Consider the following 22475-nt stretch of genomic DNA (forward strand, 5'->3'; position numbering starts at 1 on the left):
TGGTAGCAGTGAAGAGTGTACTACATTCTGCCAAGGGGGCTTCTGAGTCTTGGCACTTGGCACTGTCACTTTCCGATAGGCTTTAAGATCCACTGCAGTTCTCTGTGGAAAGTGGAGGTGGGAAACTCTAACAGCTACTGGGATGAGGCCATGTGCAGAATGAACTGGACTGGCTACTATGGCTTTTATGACCTGCTTCCTTTCTTTAGTCTAGACAAACATTTCTTAATCTTTTTTCATATGCCCTGCTAGTTCTCATACAAAATTTAAAAGGGTTAAAAGACCAAGGAACCTTCTTGCTTTCAAGCTGAATGGTGAAAAACAAACAAACAAAAAAATCCATTTTCTAAAGAACTGTACTCAACTTTCTCAGTTGAAAACAAATGACAAGTGACTTTTAAAGACGTGTTGAACAATGTTGATTAACTGACGGAAGAAATTCTGAGGTGAAACTGTACATATATCAGAATCTAAAATACAGGCAAAAAACAAGATGTACTAGTGTAATATTCTTCAACCCCTTAGTTTCATGCTGAAAACTACAAACGTTTTCAACATCAGGCTACTGATGATGGCCAATTAAATATGACATAAAAAAACCTTAGGAAGTCTTGCCAAGTTTGTGGCAGTTTCAAGAGTCTACAAAGAAAGAAGAAGAAACCAGAGGGTAAAGAGCGAGAGCATTGGACTTTATTTAACTCTAGGTACCATGGGTTTGACATTAGTAGGTAAGACTAATGAATAAGCAGCCATACAGGTTTTTTGGTCACTGTGCTTTCCAAGCACCAATAAATGGAGCTATTTTTACTATTCAATTCCATCTTTCATAAGCTAGTCAGATCCTGCTGCATTCTCATTTGTTTCTAATTAATTTACCAGTACATTATTATGTAGTCTACCAAGGATGAGGAGCAAGTCATTGTGTAGTACCAAGTTTACGTCATCATCATAGGACTACAACATGCACATTCTACTTAATGTAGCTCAAGCAACAGGAATACAAGGAAACAGTTATGGGGTGGAGACTTGTTTTTGACAAATCCATGTTCACACTAACTAACTATGGGTTTAGAAATCTTATTGGGCAGGTACCTACAGCAGTTCTTCAATTGGCATTGGAACATTACACGCATGCACAAGTGATATGGAAGAGAATGAAGCAGAAGAGGCAGCTGGATGGAGGACAAAGGGGAAATGAGAGGTGTATCAGGGAGGGGTAGTTCTCAGCTTTCCACAGCAAGTCTCTGCTCTGTGAGAGAGGCCTGTTGAGCAACACTTTTGTTCTCATGACTGCGAAGTTTGGATACAACATCTAGAAAGGCCAAATCCTGTACTTCCTTGTGTAGAGATTCTGGAAGACAAAAACAAGGCAACAGATATGCTTCTATTAGGTTGTTCTAATCTTTCTTACTATACACTCGACCTAAAACACATACCCAAAATGCTTATTTAAATGATACCGAGTTAGTTATAAAACTAGGAACAATTCTGGAAAAAGACACAGCAGTAGCCTAGAAATGTCTTTTTTAGGGATGTTAGGATAAAAAAAATCAGAGACCCTTTCTAAAAATAAATCAGATGTCAAGTTCTACAGTCAAAGGTTGATTAAAGTAATGAGTTATAATTAAAACACAGCTCATTGTATGATCTCAAGGTTCAGTTATACACTCCTAACTTAACCCTATCATTGGTTCAAATATGAAGTCCAATACTTACAGAAAAATCTTAGATCTGTTTCAAATTAATTTTGTGGCAAATAAAAAGGTTATTACCTCACATCCTTTCAACAAATTTCTGTGATAGGAAATCTAAAATGGAGGCTACTATCTTCCTCTTTCTGGTTTTCTTGCTCTATTTAACTTCAGTTACAGTAAAATACAGGATTCCTCTTAAGTCCAGTAAGTTTAATGTAATTAGCATCCCTCAAACTGATGTGTTTATTTTGATAAAACTGAGGTATAAAACCAGAACCAGCTGGAGTAGCAATACTCATATCAGACAAAATAGACTTTAAAATAAAGACTGTTACAAGAGACAAAGAAGGACACTACGTAATTAATGATCAAGGGATCAATCCAAGGAGATATAACAATTGTAAATATATATGCACCCAACACAGAAGCACCTTAAAGGCAAATACTAACAGCCATAAAAGGAGAAACTGACAGTAACACAATAATAGTGGGGGACCTTAACACCCCACTTTCATCAACGGACAGAGCATCCAGACAGAAAAATCAATAAGGAAATCATTTAAGGCCTGTGCCTTAAATGACACATCAAACCAGATGGACTTAACTGATATTTATAGAGCATTCCGTCCAAAAGCAGCAGAATACACAGTCTTCTCAAGTGCACATGGAACATTCTCCAGGACTTATCACATGTTGGGCCACAAAGCAAGCCTCGGTAAATTTAAGAAAATTGAAATCTTATCAAGCAAATTTTCTAACCAAAACGCTATGATATTTGAAATTAACTACAAGAAAAAAACTGTAAAAAACACAACATGTGTAGGATAAACAATATGCCACTAAACAACCAATGAATCACTGAAGAAATCAAAGAGGAAATCATAAAATACCTAGAGGCAAATGACAACGAAAACACAACAGTCCAAACAGTTTTGGACAACAGTCCAAAACCTATGGGACACAGCAAAAGCAGTCCTAAGAAGGAAGTTTACAGCAATACAATCTTACCTCAGGAAATAAGAAAAATCTCAAACAAACAACCTAACCTTACACTTAAAGCAACTAGAGAAAGAAGAAGTAACAAAACCCAAAGTTAGTAGAAGTAAAGAAATCATAAAGATCAGAGCAGAAACAAATGTAATAGAGACAAAGAAAATGATAAAAAAAGATCAAGGAAACGAAAAGCTGGTTCTTTGAAAAGATAAAATTGATAAACCTTTAACCAGACTCATCAAGAAAAAACAGGGGAGTGGGCTGAAATCAATAAAATTAGAAATGAAAAAGGAGAAGTTACAATGTACACCACAGAAAATCAAAGGGTCATAAGAGACTACTACAAGCAACTGTATGCCAATAAAATGGACAACCCAAAAGAAATGGACAAATTCTTAGAAAGGTGCAATCTCCCAAGACTGAACCAGGAATAAACAGAAAATATGAACAGACCAATTACAAGTACTGAAATGGAAGCTATGATTAAAAAACTCCCAAAAAACAAAAGTCCTGGACCACATGGCTTCACAGGCAAATTCTATCAAACGTTTAGAGAAGATTTAACACTTATCCTTCTGAAACTATTCCAATAAAATCACAGAGGAAGGAACAATCCCAAACTCATTCTAGAGGCCACTATCACCCTGATACCAAAACCAAACAAAGATACCACAAAAAAAGAAAGTTATAGGGCAACATCATTGATGAACAGAGATGCAAAAATCGTCAACAAAACACTAGCAAACCAAATCCAACAATACATTAAAAGGATCACACACCATGATCAAGTGGGATTTATCCCAGGGATGCAAGGATTCTTCAATATATGCAAATCACTCACTGTGATACACCACATCAAAAAGTAGAAGAAAACCATATGATCATCTCAATAGATGCAGAAAAAGCTTCTGACAAAATTCAACACCCTTTTATGATAAAAACTCTCTACAAAGTGGGCATAATAAAGGCCATATATGACAAACCTACAGCTAATATCATACTTAATGGTGAAAAGCTGAAAGCATTTCCTCTAAGATCAGGAACAAGACAAGGAGCTCATCAGTGAATTCGGTAAAGCTGCAGGATACAAAATTAATACACAGAAATCTGTTGCATTTCTATACATTAACAACAAAAGATTAGAAAGAGAAATGAAAGAAACAGTCCCATTTACCATCTCATCAAAAATAAAATAATAGGAATAAACTTACCTAAGAAGGCAAAAGACCTGTACTCTGAAAACTATAAGACGCTGATGAAATAAATCGAAGATGACACAAACAGATGGACAGATATACTGTACAGTGTTCTTGGATTGGAAGAATCAATATTGTCAAAATGCTGATACTACCCAAGGCGGTCTACAAATTCAATGCAATCCCTATCAAATTACCAATGGCATTTTTCACAGAACTAGAACAAAAAATCTAAAAATCTGTATGGAGACACAAAAAACCCCAAATAGCCACAGCAATCTTGAGAAGTAAAAATGGAGCTGGAGGAATCAGGCTCCCTGACTTCAGACTATACCACAAAGCTACAGTCATAAAAACAGTATGGTACTGGCACAAAAACAGGAATATAGATCAATGGAACAGGATAGAAAGCCCAGAAATAAACCCACACATGTATGGTCAATTAATCTATGACAAAGGAGGCAACACTATACAATGGAGAAAAGACAGTCTCTTCAATAAATGGTGCTGAGAAAACTGGACAGCTACATGTAAAAAAATGAAATTAGAACATCCTTTAACACCATACACAAAAATAAATTCAAAATGGATTAAAGACCTAAATGTAAGCCTGGATACTATAAAACTCTTAGAGGAAAACATAGGCAGAACACTCTTCGACATAAATCACAGCAATATCTTTTTCAACCCATATCCTAGAGTAATGGAAATAAAAACAAAAATAAACAAATTGGACCTAATTAAACTCAAAAGCTTTTGCACAGCAAAGGAAGCCATAAACAAAGCAAAAAGACAACCCACAGAATGGGAGAAAATATTTGCAAATGATGCGACTGACAAAGGATTAGTCTCCAAAATTTATGAAGAGCTCATGTGGCTCAATATCAAAAAAAAAAAAAAAACAACCCAATCAAAAAATGGGCAGAAGACCTAAATAGACACTTCTCCAAAGAAGATATACAGATGACCAAGTGGCATATGAAAAGATGCTCAACATTGCTAATTATTAGAGAAATGCAAATCAAAACTGCAATGAGATTGCACATCACACCAGTCAGAATGGCCATCATCAAAAAGTCTACAAACAATAAATGCTGGAGAGGGTGTGGAACAAGGGAACCCTCCTACACTGTTGGTGGGAATGTAAATTTGTATAGCCAGCATGGAGAACAGTATGGAGGTTCCTTAAACTAAACATAGAGCTACCATATGATCCAGTAATCCCAGTCCTGGGCATATATCTGGAGAAAAACGTGGTCCAAAAGGATACACACACCCCGATGTCCACCACAGTGCTGTTTACAATAGCCAAGATGTAGCACAACCTAAATGTCCACTGACAGATGAATGGATAAAGAAGATGTGGTACATATATATGGTGGAATATTACTCAGCCATTCTTATAAGAAGAATGAAATAATGCCATCTGCAGCAATATGGATGGACTGGAGATTATCATACTAAGTGAAATAAGACAGAGAAAGACAAATATCATATGATATCGCTTATATGCAGAATCTAAAGAAAAAAAGATACAAATGAACTTATTTACAAAACGGAAACAGACTCACAGACTTAGAGAATTAACTTTTGGTTACCAGGGGTGGAGGGGGGGTGGGACAGATTGGGAGTTTGGGATTGACATATACACACAACTATATATAAAATAGATCACCAACGAGGACCTAGTGTGCAGCACAGGGAACTCTGCTCAATACCCTGTAATAACCTAAATGGGAAAAAAATCTGAAAAAGAATAGATACATGTACATGTATAACTGAATCACACTGCTGTATACCTGAAACTAACACAACATTGTTAATCAACTATACTCCCATATAAAATAAAATTTTTTAAAATAAATAAAACATTCAGTAATAGAATATAATGGTAAAACTAATAATAAAAATAATCAGTTTCATTACAATGTAATAAAATAAAAATAAACATAGTGGAAAGGCTAAAAAAATTAAAAAATGAAACCAGAACCAACGTTTTTAGCAGAAATAGAAAAATCCATTTTAAAATTCAGATGGAATCTCAAGGGACTCCAGATATCTAAAACAATCTTGAAAAAGAATAAAGTTGGAGGTCTTACACTTCCTAATTTCAAAACTTACTACAAAGCTACAATAATCAAAACAGTCTGGTGCTGATATAAAGACAGAGAGATTAACAGAATAGAATAGAAATAAGCCCTCACATATATGGTCAAATAATTTTCGACATGGGTGTCAAGACCATTCAATGACAAAAGGACAGTCTTTTCAACAAATGGTGCTGGTAATATCCACAGGAGAAAAATAAGGTTGGGCCCTTACCTTACATCACATACAAAAGTTAACTCAAAATAGATCAAAAGACCTGAACATAAGAGCTAAAACTGTAAGATTCTGAAAGAAAACATAGGGGGAAGACTTCATGACATTGGGTTTAGTAATGATCTTTTGGATATGCATGAAAAGCACAGGCAACAAAAGGAGAAACAGATAAACTGGACTTTATCAAAATTAAAGACTTCTGTGTATCTAAGGACACAACAGTGAAAAGGCAACTCTTGGGATAGGAGAAAATACGTGCAAATCATATATCCAATAAGCATTTAATACACAGAACATATAGAGAACTTTTCCTAGTCAACAACAAAAAACAACCCAAATAAAAAATGGGCAAAGGACTTGAATAAACATATCACCAAAGAAGATAAGATATACAAATGGCCAATAAGCAAATGAAAAGATCCCCAACATCACTAATCATCAGGGGAATGCAAATCAAAACTACAATAAGATACCACCTGACAACCATTAGGATGGCTATTATCAAAACAAATAACAAATATTAGCGAGGATGTAGAAACTGGAACCCATGTGCACCTCTGGTGGAAATGTAAAATGGTGCGGACACTGTGGAAAACAGTACAGTGGTTCCTCAAAAAATTAAACATAGAATTACTGTATTATCTAGCAATTCCACTTCTGTGTATATAAGCAAAATAACTGAAAGCAGGAACTCAAACAGATATTTGTGCATTCATGGTCATAGTGGCATCATTCACAATAGCCAAAAGGTGAAAATAACCCAAATGTCCACTGATGGATGAATGGATAAACAAAATGTAATATATACAAACAATGGAACATTATTCAGCCTTAAGAAGGAATGGAATTCTGACACATGCTACAACATAGATGAGCCTTGAAGACATTATGTTAAGGGAAATAAGCCAGACACAAAAGGAAAAATATTGTATGATTCCACTTACATGGGGTACCAAGAGTAGTCAATTTCATAAAGAGAGAAAATAAAATGATGGTTGCCAAAAGCTGGGGAGATGGGTGATTAGGGAGTTACTGTTTAAAGAGTATAGAGTTTCAGTTTGGAAAGAAGAAAAAGGTCTGGAGATGAATGGTGGGGATGGTTGCACAGTGATATGAATGTACTTAATCCACTGAACTGTACACTTAAAAATGGTTCAAATGGCAAATTATATGTACATTTTACATTAAGAAAATGCCTGAACAATTATGAACATGCTTGAAACAAATGAGATCACAGCAAGGAAACAGAAGATATAAAGAAGAGAATAGGAATTTTAGAACTCAAAACTATAGTACCTGCAACAAAAAGCTTGATAGGCTCAACAATAGAATGGAGAAGACAGAAGAAATAATCAGTGAACTTAAAGCAATACAAATTACCCCATCTGAACAACAGAGAGATAATAAACTGGAAAAAAAAAAGAACAAAACCTCAGGGACCTGTGGGGATATAACTAAAGAGCTCACATTTATGTCATTAGAGGCCTTGAAGGAGAAGAGAAATAAGGTGGGACTGAAAAAGTACCTGAAGGAACATGGTTAAAAACTTCCCAAATTTAGCAAAAGACACAAGCCTACAGATTCAAGAAGCTGAGCAAGCCCTAAACAAGATAATCCTAAAGAAATCTTTGCCAAGACACATCATATTCAAACTTTTGAAAACTAAGAGAAAAAAGTCTTGAGACAGAAATGACACCTTACCTACAAGGGAAAAAACAAACAGTGAGGTAGTGGATTTCTCATAAGAAACTATGGAGGCCAGAAGAAAGTGGCACAACATTTTTCATGTTTTGAAAGAAAAGAACTGTCAACCCAGAATTCTATGCACAGAGAAAATATTTTTCAGAAATGAAGAAGAAATCAAGATATTCTCAATGAAAATGAATAAATAAGGAATAATAAAGGAAATGAGAATCTGTCACAAACAGACCTAACCTAAAAGAATGGCTAAAGGAAGTTCTCTAAACAGAAAGGGAAAAAAAGGAATTTTGGAACATCAGAAAGAATAGATATAGCAAATACATACAGATAAGTACAATAGGCTTTCCTTTTCTCAAGAGTTTTCTGGATTATGTTTGATGGTTGAAAACAAAAATTATAACACTAATGTGGTTCTAAATGTATACAGAGGAAATATCACTAATTTGAAAAGACATATGCACCCCATGTTCATTGCAGCATTACTTAGAAAAGCCAAGATACGGCAGCAACTTACATGTCTATGGATACGTGAATGAGTAAAGAAATTATGGTGTGTGTATATAATGGAATATTATTCAGCCATAAAAAGAATGAAACCTTGTCATTTGTGACAATACGACTGGACCTTGAGGGCATTATTCTAAGTGAAATAACGCAGAGAAAGACAAACACCATATGATCTCTCTTATGTGTGGAATCTAAAAACCAAGTTCATAGATACAGAGAATAGATTGGTGGTTGCAGGGGGCAGGGATTGGGGTTGGGAGAAATGGGTGAACTTTTTAAAATTAATTTAAATAAATGGAATAAATATTAAAAACTGCAATAATAATAAAAAACCCAAAGAAATAGTAAATGATTTTTGCTTACTGATTAAACAACACACAAACTTTTTTTGTTTCCCACTGCTCTCCAACTTGGGTATCATATTACAGTAAAAAAAAAAAAAAAAAAAAAATCTTACCAGTTACCCAAATAATATTTCTATTTTTCTCTAACAGTGCATCACTAAAAATACTGGCCTTGAAAAAATTCAGAAAATAACCAAAGGAAATACTTCCTTAACTAAAGACTTAAGTTAAGTCTTTTGACCACAAGAGTGTTTTGACCATTTATTTATTGGTCAAACTGAGAATGGATGCACTCTTTATAAAGGAGAATTTTAACATTTGAGGGGTTGCCCAAGCAGGACTTGTGGAAAGTATCAACAATTACCTCAAAGAATGCAAGCAAAGCAGAGGTTACTGGGGCATTCGTCAGTACAGCAGCATAGAACAGAAAACACTACTGTGGGTAATGCAGACAGAGCCATACCAGCAACATCCAAAAAGATGGAGCCTCAAGCCAAGGGATTCCATGCTTCCAGTTCCTTTAGCAAAGCTGATGCAACTGCAGAGACAGATGCATCAAACCACTTTGACCTGATGCCATTACACAGTCCATTCATTTAATTCTCCTTGTTCTGATCAAAGCTCATCAAGCAACTCTTGATGCCTGCCTGCCCTGCAGGAGTCAATGAGCCAGACATGCGCACTTGGGGTGTTCTGAGATCAGTGGCAGGCATACTTCTCATTATATATAAGTAAACTACCATTCTGGTTTTGTACTTGGATAAGGTGAGCCTGCCCCAGGAGACATATCCACCCTTGGTGTGTGCACAAAGAAGTCCACCTAGAAACCCAACTCTGCCCATCAAGGCTCACTATCAGAGGTGCTTTCCCGACACCCACCCCCTCTACTGCCCATCATTTTGGTTGTTACCATCATCTTGAAAGTGCCTGTCACTAACCAGACAGGACAATTTATGTTCACCACTCCTCACCCAGCACCACTGCAATGTCCCTGCTTACTTCCTTCACAGTCTTGGCTTCCTCGTCTAACAAATGGTAGTAATAATAATGATAACTAACTTTGCGGATGAAATTATATAATCTTTAAGCATTAAAAAAAGGTGGGGGGATGACAGAGTGGATTAAAAAACATGACCCAACAATATGCTGCCTACACTTCAAATACAAGATCCCGCAGATTGAATCTGAAAGGGTAGAAAAAGATCACGTGAATGTTATTCAAAAGAAAGTAGGAGTAGCTATATTAATATCAGATAAAGTAGACTTCAGAGCAAAGAAAACTACCAGAGACAGAGAGGAACATTACATAACGATAGAAAGGTAAATCCACTAGGAAGGGTGTATGCACCTGCCAACTGAGCTGCAAAATATATGAAGCAAAACCTGATAGAACTGAAGGGAGATACAGACAAATCAACAATAATAGCTGGAGACTTCAACACCCCTCTCTCAATAATTGACAGACCGAGTAGAAAATCAGCAAGAATACAGAAACACCATTACCAAACAAAAGGATCTAATTGACATTTATAGAACTCACCACTCGATAACAGCAGGATACATGTTCTTTTCAAGTGGTCCATGAAATGTATAACAAGATATGCCAATGATTTCTTGAACAAACTCCTTAGCTAATATCGTGGTATACAAAATCAGAATTTGTTCTTTATATAAAATACTTTAGGGTTAATGAAACTTAAAGGTATTAATTTTTTAACATTGACTTTTGCCTATATTTGCTATATAACACTTTTCATTATTAAGAATCTTTTGGGAGTATTTGCAGTGTAAAAGTAACCCTGTATCTTCCATAAACTAATTTCTAATGCTTTTAAAACCCAAAGCCACCATTTACTATTATTTTATATTTATTATCAACCATATGTTGATGAATATCAAATGACAGAGGAAATACATACCAGATCCCATGAGAGCACAGATCAGGACCATGGAGTTATATTTGATTTCAGGAGCACTTCTCTCATCTGCTAGCAGTGTGTGTAAAATCTGTACAAGTTTAGCACTTTCTAGATCTTTCTCAGCAGGGCCTGGAACATGAAACGAAGTATCAGTTATATTCACTGGGTATGAACCTGGTACAATCTGGCTAAATACTACTTCCCTTTCTAGAAACTGATAATGCGAAACCTTTCAAAAGGGACTCATAAATAATAATGACATAGATATACAATATTAAATTTAGACCTTGTTAAAAGGGTATTTAGATCTAAACTTCAGTAGATATTTCAGGAGTTTAGGCTTAAAATTCAATATTAAAACATCCCTTTAAATATGAGGCAATTAAAAACCTTTATTATGAAAACTGTTAAACATATACAAAAGCAGAAAAGATAGTATGATACACTATGTACTATCACCATCTTCAAAAATGATCATGGCCAACTGTGTATCCTCTATCTCTAGTCTTATCCACTTATTCTAACCCATCCCAAATTATTTTGGAGCAAATCCTATAATCACATAATTTCCTCCACAGGTATTTCAGCACGTATCTTTAAAAGAATCGGACTCTGCAATTCCTATCAAAATCCCAAGAGGATTCTCCATAGGAAATAGATAAGCTTATACTAAAATTTATATGGAAAGCCACAGGCCCTAGAAGAGGTAAACAATCTTGATAAAGAAGAATAAAGTGGGAGGAATTCCTCTACCTGATATGAAGGTCACTGTATAGCTACAGTTATCAAGACACTGTGGTGTTGGTGGAGAGACAGACACATAGGTCAGAGGAACTGAAAGAAGACCCTAGAAGTAGACCCACACACATAAGCGCAACTGATTTTTGACAAAGGTACAAAATCAATTCAGTTGAGGAAAGACAGCCTTTTCAATAAATGGTGCTGGAGCAATTACATCCATAGGCAAAAAAAAAAAAAAAGAAACCCTGACCTAAACCTCACATCTTATACAGATATTAATACAACAAGAATCACAGAGTTAAATGTAAAACTACAGGACTTTCAGAATATAAATAATCCTCAAAACTCAATAGTTAAAAACAATTTAGAAAATGGGCAAAGATCTAAATAGGCATTTCACCAAGGAATAAACACAGATGGCAAATAAGCACGTAAAGATGTTCATCATCAGTAGTTATTAGAAAAATGGAAATTAAAACTACATGAGATATCACTATATATCTATCAGATTAACTAAAATAAAAGAAAAAAACAGGGACACTACTAAACGTTGGTGAGGGTACAAAGCGAATTAGATCACTTATGCAGTGCTGGCGGGAATGTAAAATGGTATAGCCACTCTGAAAAACAGCCTGTCAGTTTCTCTAAATATCAATCATGAAGTTACCATACAACCCAGGAGTTATCTAGTAACTCATAGGCATTTATCTAGAAAAGTGAAAATTTATGTTTACATAAAATCCTATACATGAATGTTCATTGTAGCTTTATTTTTAAAAATCCCAAAGTGGAATGAGCCCAGATGTCCTTCAATACGTGAATGGTTAAACAAGTTGTGGTACATACACATCACAAAATACTATTCAGGAATGAGAAGGAATGAACTATTGACACACAAATCAATGACTCTTTAGGAATTTCTGCTGAGCAAAAGAAGCCGATTCCATAAGGTCACATACTATATGATTCCATTTATATATTTTTGAAATGAAAAAAATTTTAGAAATGAAGGGAAGATTAGTGGTTTCCAGGGATTAGGAGCAGTGTAGGAAGTAGGTGAATGTGGTTATACATGGAGAATCCTTGTGGTATTAGAACTGCTCAGATACACCTACACAGGTGATAAACGGAATATAACATACACACAAGTAAGTACAAGTAAAACTGGGGAAGTATGAATAAGATAGGTACATTGTATCAGTGGTTGAGATGTTACACTCGTTTTGCAAAATGTCACCACTGGGCAAAACTGGGCAAAGTGTACAAGGGATCTTTCTGTATTATTTCCTACGCCTGCTTGTGAATCTACAATTATCAAAAAAAAAAAAAAAAAAAAAGGATAAGGACTCTTACAATGTTGTTTTAATACTATTATCATACAAAAAGTTTATAGTAATTCCTTAATAAATCTAAAAGCCTGTAAGGATACAAGTTTGGAAACATACGGTTTTCAAAGTGTATTTTATATTAAAAAGGTCGTATGACCTCATTTTTAAATCTTAGGCTCAAGGAGCCTAGGAAACACTAGGTGACAACAACCAACAACAAATATGACTATGTTTTGTCATTTTATATAGTTCTGTGGTAAGGTAAACAGACTCAGGCAAATGCTCAGCTATCAGGAAGCAGACAAAATTAAAGCCTATTTAGAAGATACTAGTTATGAAGGGCATAAGGCCAGATTCACCCCAGAATAGGAAGTCAAGGATATTCTGAAATTGCTCTATCACTTTAAGCCATTTTTAAAAATCAAGCCATGAACCCCGTTTGGTATTCAATGTCCTCACCAACTCTTACCTCTTCATCATAGCTTCCCCTCTTAAAGGTGTCTGGACCTCTGGACAGACTCACATAATTTACCCAAACCATGGAGGAAATCACAGCATCTTTAACCTAAGTTAGTGACCAAAGCCACATATATTTTCTGGATGTTTTCTATCTTTAGAATTCAAGAAAATTTTACATCCTACTTAAACCTGATTTTTAAAAAAATTATAAATTGTTTTAATTGTTCCCTTAAGAGGACAAAAATTCAAATCTCTCATACCTGAAATCTGAGTAAATCTGACACTGAAGGAGATATACCATGTTTATCTTTTGGCTTCTCCTTCCTGGGTTAAGGGTTGGTGGGTCCACTTGCCCCAATGTGAGAATTATGGGCAAAAATCATCACTGGGAACTGAGGTGATCAGTTAACAGTATTTACCCGACTGGCTTTGAACCAAACAGGACATGCCTACTAAGTCTATAGTCCTCCTTTATGTAAGGCAACCTCAGGCCTTACCACAGGCCATGTGACTTTGATTGTCCCCAGCTATGTATCAAAGTTTGGTTCCGTAGACAAAGTTGCTACCCATAAACTAGATGCCTATGAGCTAGCTTCTCCTGAAGAATTCTGAGTAACTGGAATGCTACTGCTAGAGAGAAACTACCTGAATCATTTAGACTCTGCTTTGGGGGAATTCTGAATGTAAATACACAGAAGAGTGACATAAATGTGAGAATTTAGAATGAATACAATGCTGTAAAGCAACAGAAACCACGGTGATAGAAAGGAGGAGGTTAGTAAGAGAGAATCAGTAGTAGAGATGGAAGAGAAGGTCTGGATGTCTGGAAGAGTAGCAAACCCTAAGCTTGTTGTTGTATTTTAAGTATTGTTTCACTTCTCCATGAGGTCTGCTGAAAATGATTTCTGTATTCCCTAAGTGCCTAGACTTTGAGGTATCATTTAAGAGTCAAACTAACCTTAAAGCATTACCCTAAAAATGTTACCAAAAGAACAACCAAAAAGGACAGCTATGGTGACAATCTATAGAATATGATTTTCCCTATACTCAGATCTGGACGGGTACAGAAACACACTGGCAAAATGCTTCTAGTCAAGGTTCTGTCTGACTTCTATTCCACTCCTGTGCTTCCTTTCATCCAAGATAAAAATAGGAGAAAATAAGTTTGTCACTGGGGTACTTACCCAATTCTAAAGCTGCTATTAGTGCCAAAGCAACAAGGGCTTCATTCTGCATTATTACATGTTCACTAGTTGCCATGGTAACTAGATGTTTGATGCCACCACTTTGTACAATGGTTTTAATTACATCCTACAATAAATTAATATCACAGAATTATAAACTTTACTTTTAAACATAAAAAAACTGCGTTACCATCAGTCAATTCACTGTTGAGTGGTTTTCTGACAGTGTCCCTATGAATCATTACATTTAACCATAATTTCTTTTTCTTCACAGAAGAGAAGGAAAAAGCTTTTAGCTTTAAATAAATTCATCAAAAGATGACAACTTAAATTACCTAAGCGAAAAAGACCACTACAGTTCATATCAAGGAACAGAGAGTCCCAGAAGCTAACAAAGTCAAAGAAATAAAAGTGCCATTGCCCCAAATGAAGACTTACCACGAGATCAACCAAAGAGAATAAATCTTGGAATAATAATAATGTAAAAAGTTCTTCCTTTCCAATTTTTATTATAACACCAGGTAGTTTTCTCAGATGCATCAGGTGAAGCTTTTTACATATGTATGTGTGCATGTATACATGTATGTATGCAGCCTTTTAAAACCTTTGTTGGATCTAACAAAACTAGATCACATACAAAAGGACTTGGGCAGAACTTAAATCAAAACTCTGTCTCCCTCATTTCTCATGGTGCCTACAGCTCTGTCTTTTCCAGCGGCAGAGGGGCAGTGGGCTCCAGACCCAATAAATCCCACTGACTTGGAGCAAACTACTGACTCTCTCTGCATCTCAGAGACTTCACCTATAACACTGAGACAATGTAAGTGTATATCTCATAGGTTTTTGTTATAAAGTTATTACATGAAGAGCACACATAAAAGTATACAGCAAAGGCTAGATAGAAAGAAATGGGTACATTTATTTCTAGTACTCATTTTTGTCTTCATCTCACTTAGGGTTTTGTTGGATTAAATATGATTTAGTAGAAAGCCTCAATTATAAAGTATTTAAAAAGTAATTTTACTACTTTTCACTATTTTTAGTAATTTGAAGTAAGCACTGAATATTTTAAGTAGCCTGTCCAAGTTCGCTTCAATGGTACAAAACTGTAATTAGAAATATTTTCAAGTTAATTTGCTAAAATATTGGAAAAAGGGTTTCCTTTATGCTTCTACCTTATGTACATTTTTAAGAAAACTATTTATAGACAGTATCTTTGCTTTGAGTCCAAACTTGTTTAGTGAGCAAACATTCTAAATCAATAGAGTCTAAGTTCTGAGTTTTTACAGCAGTTGTGTTCTAGCATTTAATGTCTTTTCACATCAACTTTTTTAGAAAGTGAGAAACTATCTTTTAAAGCCTTTTCTAATGAAAAGAAAGCCTCCCAATACAGTCAGCCCTCCGTATCTTCAGGTTCTGCATCCATGGATTCAACCAACCATGTATTGAAAATATTTGGGGAAAAAAATTTCATAAAGTTTCAAAAAGCAGAACTTGAATTTGCTGTGCGCTGGCAACTATTTAGTATTTACACTGTATTTACAACTATCTACTAGCATTTACACTGTATTAGGTATTATAAGTTATTTAAAGATGATTTAAAGTATAAGGGGGATGTGTGTAGGTTAGATGGAAATACTATGCCATTTTTATATAAGGGACTTGAGCATTCACAGATCTTGGTATCTGAGAGGGTGCCCAATCTCCCTCAGATATCAAGGGATGAGGATGACTATATACTGCTTTATACTGCTTACTCAGAGGCAGTTTATTTGAAACTGATATAGAACTCTTAAAATTAGTAAAGAATTTTATAAATATCACAAAGGAGCCTGTTGAGTAAAAAAGATCAAAACAGATTCACAAGATACATATGCAGTCACCTAGGAAGGTTCTGGACTGTCATTTCATCCTCTCTTTTGTGATTCACCCTCAAAAGCCCACTGTAGTAGAAAGAAGGGAAAGGAATGAATGAATGAAGAAAATTTGCACATCAGAAATACCAAAAATTACCACCCCCCACCCTGACCCCTTAAATCAAAGCGTAGCTTCTTTTCCATCTCACTTTTCTGGAACAAATATCTGAGTACTGTCCTTTAAAGTGCCTGCCCTCTCTCCTCCTACTTCAATAAATGCTTACTGAGTAGCTAGTCTACAGAATCACTTTGCCCGATAGAATGGGGGATAAAAGATAAATGAAGCATTGTACTTGCGTCATATGACAAAAGGATTATTACTATTGACAGCTACCCTGTATGGAGAAACACCTATACACTGGACAACACTTATACACTGGGTAACTTACAGATAGTAGCTCATTTTTATCCTCACAGAAAATCCCACTAGCTAGATACTATCTACAGTTTATAGATGAAGAAATTGAAGCTTAGATTAAGTTATGGAATTTGCCCCAAATCAGACAGTGATTAAATGGTAAAAAGCCAAGGTTCAATCCAGGCAGTTTGACTACTAGGTCTTGTTTTTAACCATTTGTGGTCTATGGAAAAGCATACACACTGAATTCATCATAATGCCAAGCAGAGGCAATCATTTAATGTGATTTGAAGGGGCTCTATGAATGTATTTTAAAGTTATATTTTTAACTTCAAGATTTAAAAAAAAAAGAATATTAGCACCACTCCATAGAGCAAGAAGGTTCATCTGGAGAATTAAAAATAATTTTAACCAATACACTTCTAAAATTAATCCAGAGATTATTTTAACCTCTCTGAAACCATTTCATTTATAATAAGTAAACTGCAGATATACATAATGAGACGTTTTCTCTGGGTAATCCTTCTAAACCTTAGATGTCTCTGGAGAGTCTTTAAGAATTTTGGAAATATTTTGTAATGCTTTACGAAGTTTGAAACAATATTTTATTTCATAATCCTATTTTTCAAGGAGTTTTCTTATGGAGTGCTAAGTTTTGGTACATATATAACTAAGGCAAATTATCTACGTTAACAGTCTCACATATTTAGCATTTATGGTCAGTTTGCTCTTAACTGTTGAGATAAATCCAGTTAAAGACTCTGTTGAAAATTGTATAACAATGTTGTTACAATGGAATGGTTTGAGATAGGCTTGAATTTGAGATAATCAATTTATAAGATTGTAGGCTGGTGTAGCTACTGAATCACCTACCAAAAATTTTCGTTTTTAATATTGTATCATCAAAGCTCTCAGTATAGGTTTAAGTAAATGTTGGATGAATAAGCAAATGACTAAGTACATTTGTTTAAACAAGTTTTTAGCTTGATACTGATGAATGTTTTACAGGTTAAAGAAAAGTGCCTACTTTGATAAGAGGGAATTTTTATATTCCTATTGTAGAGGCAAACTATTTTTCTTTCTCTGTTTTTGATTTTTGCAGTCAGAAGGTCCAGCTAGTTGGTTAGCAGTCCTAGCCTAGGGCACTCTTTAGAGGGAAGATGTAATTTTACCTATTGGCATAAGCACAAGGATACACCACATATGGCTGAAAGGCCTAAGCCAGCATGAAACCCCATGAATCAGTGCCAACTTTTGGAGGACTGGACTCTAAGGCAGAATTCAGGGTGACTTTAAAAGGAGTAGAATATTCAAAGTACTTTAAAAGGAGTAGAATATTCAAAGTTTAAGAATAACATAAGGACACAGCTGTGATTCACAACAGTTGGTTAAGGATATACAGGAATGTAACAAATTGGTACCTAGTGTTTAATTATTTTAAAAACTTACTCCAGAGCAGCATTATCCAAAGTATGTCCAGTGGAATGTTAATAGATGCCTGTTGCAAAAAAGACCTGTACTGGTGTCAGTGAAAATGGATGGGATTTTAGGCTGCTACAGGTGAGACAGGTAGTAGGAAGGTCCAAGTTAACAGCTGCTTTTGCTGCAGGGAAAGATGCCAAGAGGTAGCATCTGATGGGGAGGAACATTCCTGTGGCCAACCAGCTGTAATAGTTACTATGGTGAAGTCAGTTATTTATATGAAGGAGATTTACACAAGTCAAGGAATACCTTTACTTTTAAGCTTTTTCTCTTGCCATCTTCTTTTAATCTGTTTCATAAATAAACGAACGGTTTCCTCCGGGACTTACTTTTGATTTACTGTGTCGTATAAGGGCAGAGAGCAGTCTGTTTGACTCCCCCATCACACCAGCGTGATCTTTGGCTTCACACCATTCCACCAAACGCTCCACTAATTTAACATTCTTTCCCAGTTGTTCAGCAGCTTCTGCTATAGGAAAGAAGGCAAACCACAAAGGAATGAATCACTGATAGGCAATCAACTGAAATAATTGGTAAAGATGTAAGAGTGTGAAGGAAAATTACAGGTCTAAAAACAGAACACAACAATTTTATTAAAGCAAGAACTGCAAATATTCCGTATCTGATGGACTATTGAGATTTTCTATTCAGTTGTGGACTTTTATAGAAAAACAAAATAAACAACTTTATACTCTTTTGGTTCAGTCTGGCAGTCTGTTAGTACTCTGGAAAACTGTGCCAAAGAATTTTTAGCAGTACTCTAAGGAATCAATATAGAGAAGGTTTAGAATTTAGAAATAAGTAAATAAATATAACTCATTCCAAGGATTGGTTTTCATTATTGTTTCTGTAAACAGAAAAATGATCTCCCTGTTTGCAAAACAAATTTAAAAAAATTTTGACTGTCACTGTATTGAAACTTGATAATTTTACAAGGTAAGAAAGGGTATAGAAAATGCCAAAACATAAAAACCCCTCAAGAACCACTAATAAATCAACCTAAAATCAGATTATATGTACTACTAAAGAGAATGCAATATAATTTCCATTTAAAGTCAATTATAACAAGGATGGAAATAAATGAATGGGGTTCCAAAACCAATCTCTTTTTGCCTTTTATTTGCTATTTATCTTTATCATTACATAATTCTGAAAGCTAAAAACAGGTCCTTTTTCCACTAGGGGCACATTAAGACTATTATACCAAAAATGCACCTTGAGAAAGCATTTCTCTTACCTTGTGCATCTATTAACATTCTTAATGTTCCCAGGAGCTTGAACTGAACTGGGGGCATTTCAGATTTAAGAAATTTCAAAACTGCCTCTGTGACGCCAGCTGATAACATCTTTGCTTTATTTATAACTAGAGAGAGAAAAAAAAAGACTGGTTAAAATGATGTTAGCATTTTTGATGATAATCATTCAATTCAATATACATTTTTTGAGTGTCTTATTATCTTAAGGTCCCATGTTATATTTTTCTACTTAAAAACAACATTGTTACTTTTCTGTTAATTTTAAGAATGGGACTGGGAATGGGAGGGCTAGGGGATAAGTATCCTATTTGTCTATAGGAACACAACATACAAAATCACACTTACTTGCTTTTAAAATCTAATCATAAACTAATAATTTGTAAAGGAAATCTGACAATGTTGACTTCTTATTTATGAAAAGCACAATTCCTCAACTTTAATAAATGTTTCTTTTTACCTCTGTCCTTGACCCAACTGTTAATATAGATATTATAGACATTAATAAACAATATTAATCTGCTACATGAGCCAAATTGATTTTATATAGATTGCATTTTCATATAGTTATACTATTTTAGCTAATCAGAAATTTACCTTTAGAAAGTAAAATAAAAGGATAGTTTCAACTATATCCTGTATTAGTTCCCATGATAATGTGATTTCAAAAGCCTTGTAATCCAAAAAGGCACATTAAGGCTATTTTAAAAAATTGTGCGTCTGCTCGTAGGGAAAAAAAATTCTTAAAAGTCATTCTTTAAGGGATTCTGTTAATTGATACCATTATCTTACCTCAGCTGAAGATGCTTAAAAAACCTTAACTATACAATATGATGAAAATCTAGGAGTTCACAAAAAGTAATAGAATATTTGAATAATCTGAAAAAGGAAGATTATGCTTGTATAGTCTCAGAAAACTTCTTTAACATATTATCTCCATTTATTAGTAAGAAAAATGTAAGCAATCTGAAGACTATTTTTCTTTTCTTGGTCAGGGCAGGTCCACAAATCATAAATATCTTCCCCAAACGACAGATCTTTATCTCTTACACAGTTGGCTCCCATTCTTTTTTTTTTAATTTTTATTGGAGTATAGTTGATTTACAATGTTGTGTTAGTTTCTGCTTACAGAAAAGTGAATCAGTTGCACATATACATATATCTACTCTCTTTTAGATTCTTTTCCCATATAGGTCAGTACAGAATATTGAGTAGAGTTCCCTGTGCTGTACAGTAGGCACTATTGCTTTTTGAGCTATTGACCTTGGCTTTGATGTTGTTTCAGAGCAGTTTCTATGACTGAAACCACGAATTTCATTTAAATAATAGATTAAAATATTGGACTGCACTGAGAACGAGATAAAAGCATTTGAGCTAATAAAAAGGCTACTGATACAACTGTCTCAAAGCACCCCATCTCATAGATGACTTTTAGAATAAATCTCATTGGCTCCCATTCTTAAGTCTTACCTGGAATGGCTAGGTTTCTGAGGGCACTTAGTGCCGCGTGCTGCACAGTTACGTTTCCATCTTCTACATGTCTGTCCAGTAAATCCATAAGTTTTTCTACAATTCCATTGTCTACCATATGGATACAATTTCCATCTAAATAACAACAAAAAACACTTTTTTCCCTCTTTACAAATATCTATAAATGTTTTGTAAAACTGATGCCTGCCCATTATCTACATTAGGGAAAATGGATCTATAGGAAAATAAAATGAATTCCATCTCCTCCTTACATCAGATTTACAGATTTTTTTGTTTGTTTACTGACTGAGAAGTCTGATTATAAGATTCTTAAAATAGATAAAAATTTAAAAACTGGCCAAAATTTAAAAAACTGGCCAAAAAAGTCTCTAGCTGAGTTCCTGATAATATATCAGAAGATGAGTAAGTAGAAACCACATGCTTAAAATGTCCTCCAACAGTTTCCATTTATAGTGAAGTATGCCAGCGTTCTGCGAACGTTACAGTGACAGTACTCTACATTTTGTCATCATGGCTGATATTTAAATTATACTTTAAAGACAGAATTTCTGAAACATTTATAAAGCAGAGAGAATATTATAATGAACTACTATTTACCCCCCATTTAGCTTCAATAATTATCAATATTTTGCCAGTCTTAATTTCATCATTAAGGAGTTAATGATGGTCCCCAAAAAAGAAGGAAGGAAAAGTGGAATAAGTCATCTATTATAACATGCTATAACAACAGTTGATACTCAATTAAAATCAAATTAAAAACAAAAATAACTCATATTTCCTAGACACAGTATAAGTTTCTAGAGGGAATAGCAGAAGTGTCAGACTTCAGAAATATACATGGAGGTCTGGTGCCTCTGAAATATTATTTAAGTAAATATTCTATCCTAAACCAGAGGATTACCCATGCTTAGATTTTATAGGCATAACACTATAAATGAGGCACAATAATGAATACTCAGATTATTAAATCCAAAATAAAATCACCAGGCAAAAGAGTATATCCTCCCAGATCAGAAGTTTATTAGAATGGGACTCAAGTTTATTCATCTCTGAAGTACACAGTACTCAAAAGAAAGACTGCATAATCACTGTTCATGACCTTTAAACTATTAGAACTTAGTTGAATTGCATAAAATATGTAATTTGTTGGGAAAGTCAATATTAGTATTTCAGATTTCTGAAAAATTAAGGTAGTATTACACACAGATACTGCACATGCTTCTGAACTGTTTTAGGTTTAGTATACGTTATGGCAAAGCAAAATTTGAAAATACAGAAGGTCTGATTTAATAAGGATGAACTCATATGCTTACCATTTCTGGCAAAATTTGCAATTGCCAATGCTCCAGCAAGCTGTAGTTGGTGGTTATTTGATGGAATCCAAGACAGTACCCTTTGAAACACATTACCTTTTCCTCCTTCAAATAATTTCTGCATGGATTCATCTAGAGGTAAATGCAACAGGTAAGAGGAAAATACTTAGAAGTAACAGATCCCTATTCTTAACTGAATATCCAATTGGGAAATCACATATTGATACTTTACAATCTAGAATTCACAAAGAGAAAAGTAATGACTCTATTTCTT

The 22475-nt window shown here is 34.7% G+C and overlaps 1 protein-coding gene across 1 annotated transcript in view; it reads right to left on the bottom strand.

Moving 5' to 3' along the window:
- Positions 1-1223: 1223 nt before the first annotated feature.
- The window catches only part of RAP1GDS1 (Rap1 GTPase-GDP dissociation stimulator 1), a gene marked incomplete at both ends in the record, with an annotated part of 147992 nt that continues 126740 nt past the window's right edge, over positions 1224-22475 (bottom strand). The window contains 7 exons of the mRNA XM_079710155.1: positions 1224-1351; positions 10677-10805; positions 14389-14515; positions 18474-18613; positions 19382-19507; positions 20868-21002; positions 22202-22333. Of these exons, the coding sequence (XP_079566281.1) occupies positions 1224-1351; positions 10677-10805; positions 14389-14515; positions 18474-18613; positions 19382-19507; positions 20868-21002; positions 22202-22333 (917 nt within the window). The remainder of the gene's footprint in view (positions 1352-10676; positions 10806-14388; positions 14516-18473; positions 18614-19381; positions 19508-20867; positions 21003-22201; positions 22334-22475) is intronic.

The sequence above is a fragment of the Hyperoodon ampullatus genome, assembly GCF_949752795.1.
Source record: "Hyperoodon ampullatus genome assembly, chromosome: 1".
Classification (NCBI taxonomy): domain Eukaryota; kingdom Metazoa; phylum Chordata; class Mammalia; order Artiodactyla; family Ziphiidae; genus Hyperoodon; species Hyperoodon ampullatus.